This window comes from Notothenia coriiceps, unplaced genomic scaffold (assembly GCF_000735185.1).
Source record: "Notothenia coriiceps isolate Sejong01 unplaced genomic scaffold, NC01 NC01_scaffold00016284, whole genome shotgun sequence".
Taxonomy (NCBI): domain Eukaryota; kingdom Metazoa; phylum Chordata; class Actinopteri; order Perciformes; family Nototheniidae; genus Notothenia; species Notothenia coriiceps.
In genome coordinates, this window is record NW_011348985.1 from 1 (window position 1) to 1695 (window position 1695).

Consider the following 1695-nt stretch of genomic DNA (forward strand, 5'->3'; position numbering starts at 1 on the left):
CCTGAAACTCCTCCTAGAGCACCCTTGTAGTTCCTTGTAACCAAATGTCTCTCAGAGGGGCGTGGGGAGGGGCTCCTTATTTTCATCTAAAGTGACAGAGAATCAGCACTTTGGAAACAGGGCTGAAACAGAGGGGATTATGGGTAATGCTGCAATGATCTGTTTGGTGTTCGGAGCATGTAGTGAAGTAAAAGTACACCATTTAACTGGATTGTAGTGGAGTAGAAGACAATTGATATACTCAAGTAAAGTACAAGTACCTGAAAACTGTACTTAAGTATATATTTGGTTACTTCACATCTGTACTTTGATCTGTTAGTGTGATAGACACTGAGAAATGTTTCAAATGTTCGTACCTGCCCACAGACTGCGATGGAATGGAAATGAAAATGTAAAATAGTCCAAACTCTCAAAATACACCATTGCATAGAAAACATAGTACTTCACCTCTAGTGTCTTGATGTGAGGGGAGAGTTATAATATCATCACCCGCCACTCTCAGGTTCCTAATGCTTTATCACGAAAAGAGACATTGCACAATATCTTACGGAAGATAAGGATTGTAGGAGATGTAGTAAGATTGTAAGGAGCCAATAGGAACTTCTGTTTGAAATACCTGCTGACACTGAACAGCTGATGTTCTGCAGGGCGGTGGGCTGCATCCTGGCTGAGCTGCTGGCCCACAAACCTCTGCTCCCAGGAGCCTCAGAGATCCAGCAGGTGGACCTGATCGTGCAGCTGCTGGGGACCCCCAACCAGAACATCTGGCCTGTGAGACCTCCGCTCTGAACATCTGCTCATATTGATATATCTGTCAGGTCTGAAGATGTCAAAGGAATATGCTAAATTGTTTGTGTGTGTGTCCCAGGGTTTCTCTCAGTTGCCCCTCATTGGTCAGTACAGTCTGAGGAAGCAGCCGTATAACAACCTGAAGAATAAATTCACCTGGCTGTCTGAAGCCGGACACAGACTGCTCAACCTGCTCTTCATGTACAACCCACAGCGCAGGTACACGCACGCACGCACGCACGCACGCACGCACGTACGTGGGGACAGGATAGTCTATTTTAAATGTCAAAGTTAAAGATAGTTAACTAAAATCTGCTGTTAGGGAACATTAAAGAGCAAGAAGACTAGGGCAGGATCCTTATTTCACTTTGACAGCTACATTGAAAACAAAGGATAACTCATTTAGAGCACTCGTGCGTGAGTTCAGTACTCAAACACGTATGTAAATGTACTTTGTACCGCTGCAAATAACCACATTAATGATGCAGTGTGACGCTACTGTTGGGTTTGAGAGCAACATGTATCTTCACTTACACAGATTAATGTGCTGGAGGAAACATTTTCACCAAGCCTGCCAACCACTCATACATAATACAATGAAATAAATACTTGCCATACATCAATACTGCCACATTTGCAGAGCTCAGCTGCAAACAATCTGTAAATCTTGAACAAAGGGAGAGACAAGCTCAGCCTCCCCTCTGATTGCGCGACCCCTCAGAAACTGAATGCAGTGCGGGCGTAAAGTCGTTCCTGTCACCATCTCTGTCTTTAACCAATGTGAGTCGACCCCTCTTCACATGTCCTGGGCTTCCTGATCCCAATTATTTCACGTATGTGTAAAATATATATATAGGGTTGCTGGTTATAAAACTGCCACAGGGGAGGCAGCGACCACATCTGCCT

General features: G+C 44.4%; 1 protein-coding gene across 1 annotated transcript; it reads left to right on the forward strand.

Annotated features, from left to right (window-relative positions):
* The first annotated feature begins 583 nt into the window (after positions 1-583).
* Positions 584-1097, forward strand: LOC104949473 (cyclin-dependent kinase 10-like). Its single transcript, XM_010775829.1, has 2 exons — positions 584-771; positions 869-1097. Exons 1-2 carry the CDS (start codon positions 637-639, stop codon positions 1082-1084), a joined length of 351 nt encoding a protein of 116 aa, XP_010774131.1. The 5' UTR covers positions 584-636; the 3' UTR covers positions 1085-1097.
* Positions 1098-1695: the final 598 nt, after the last annotated feature.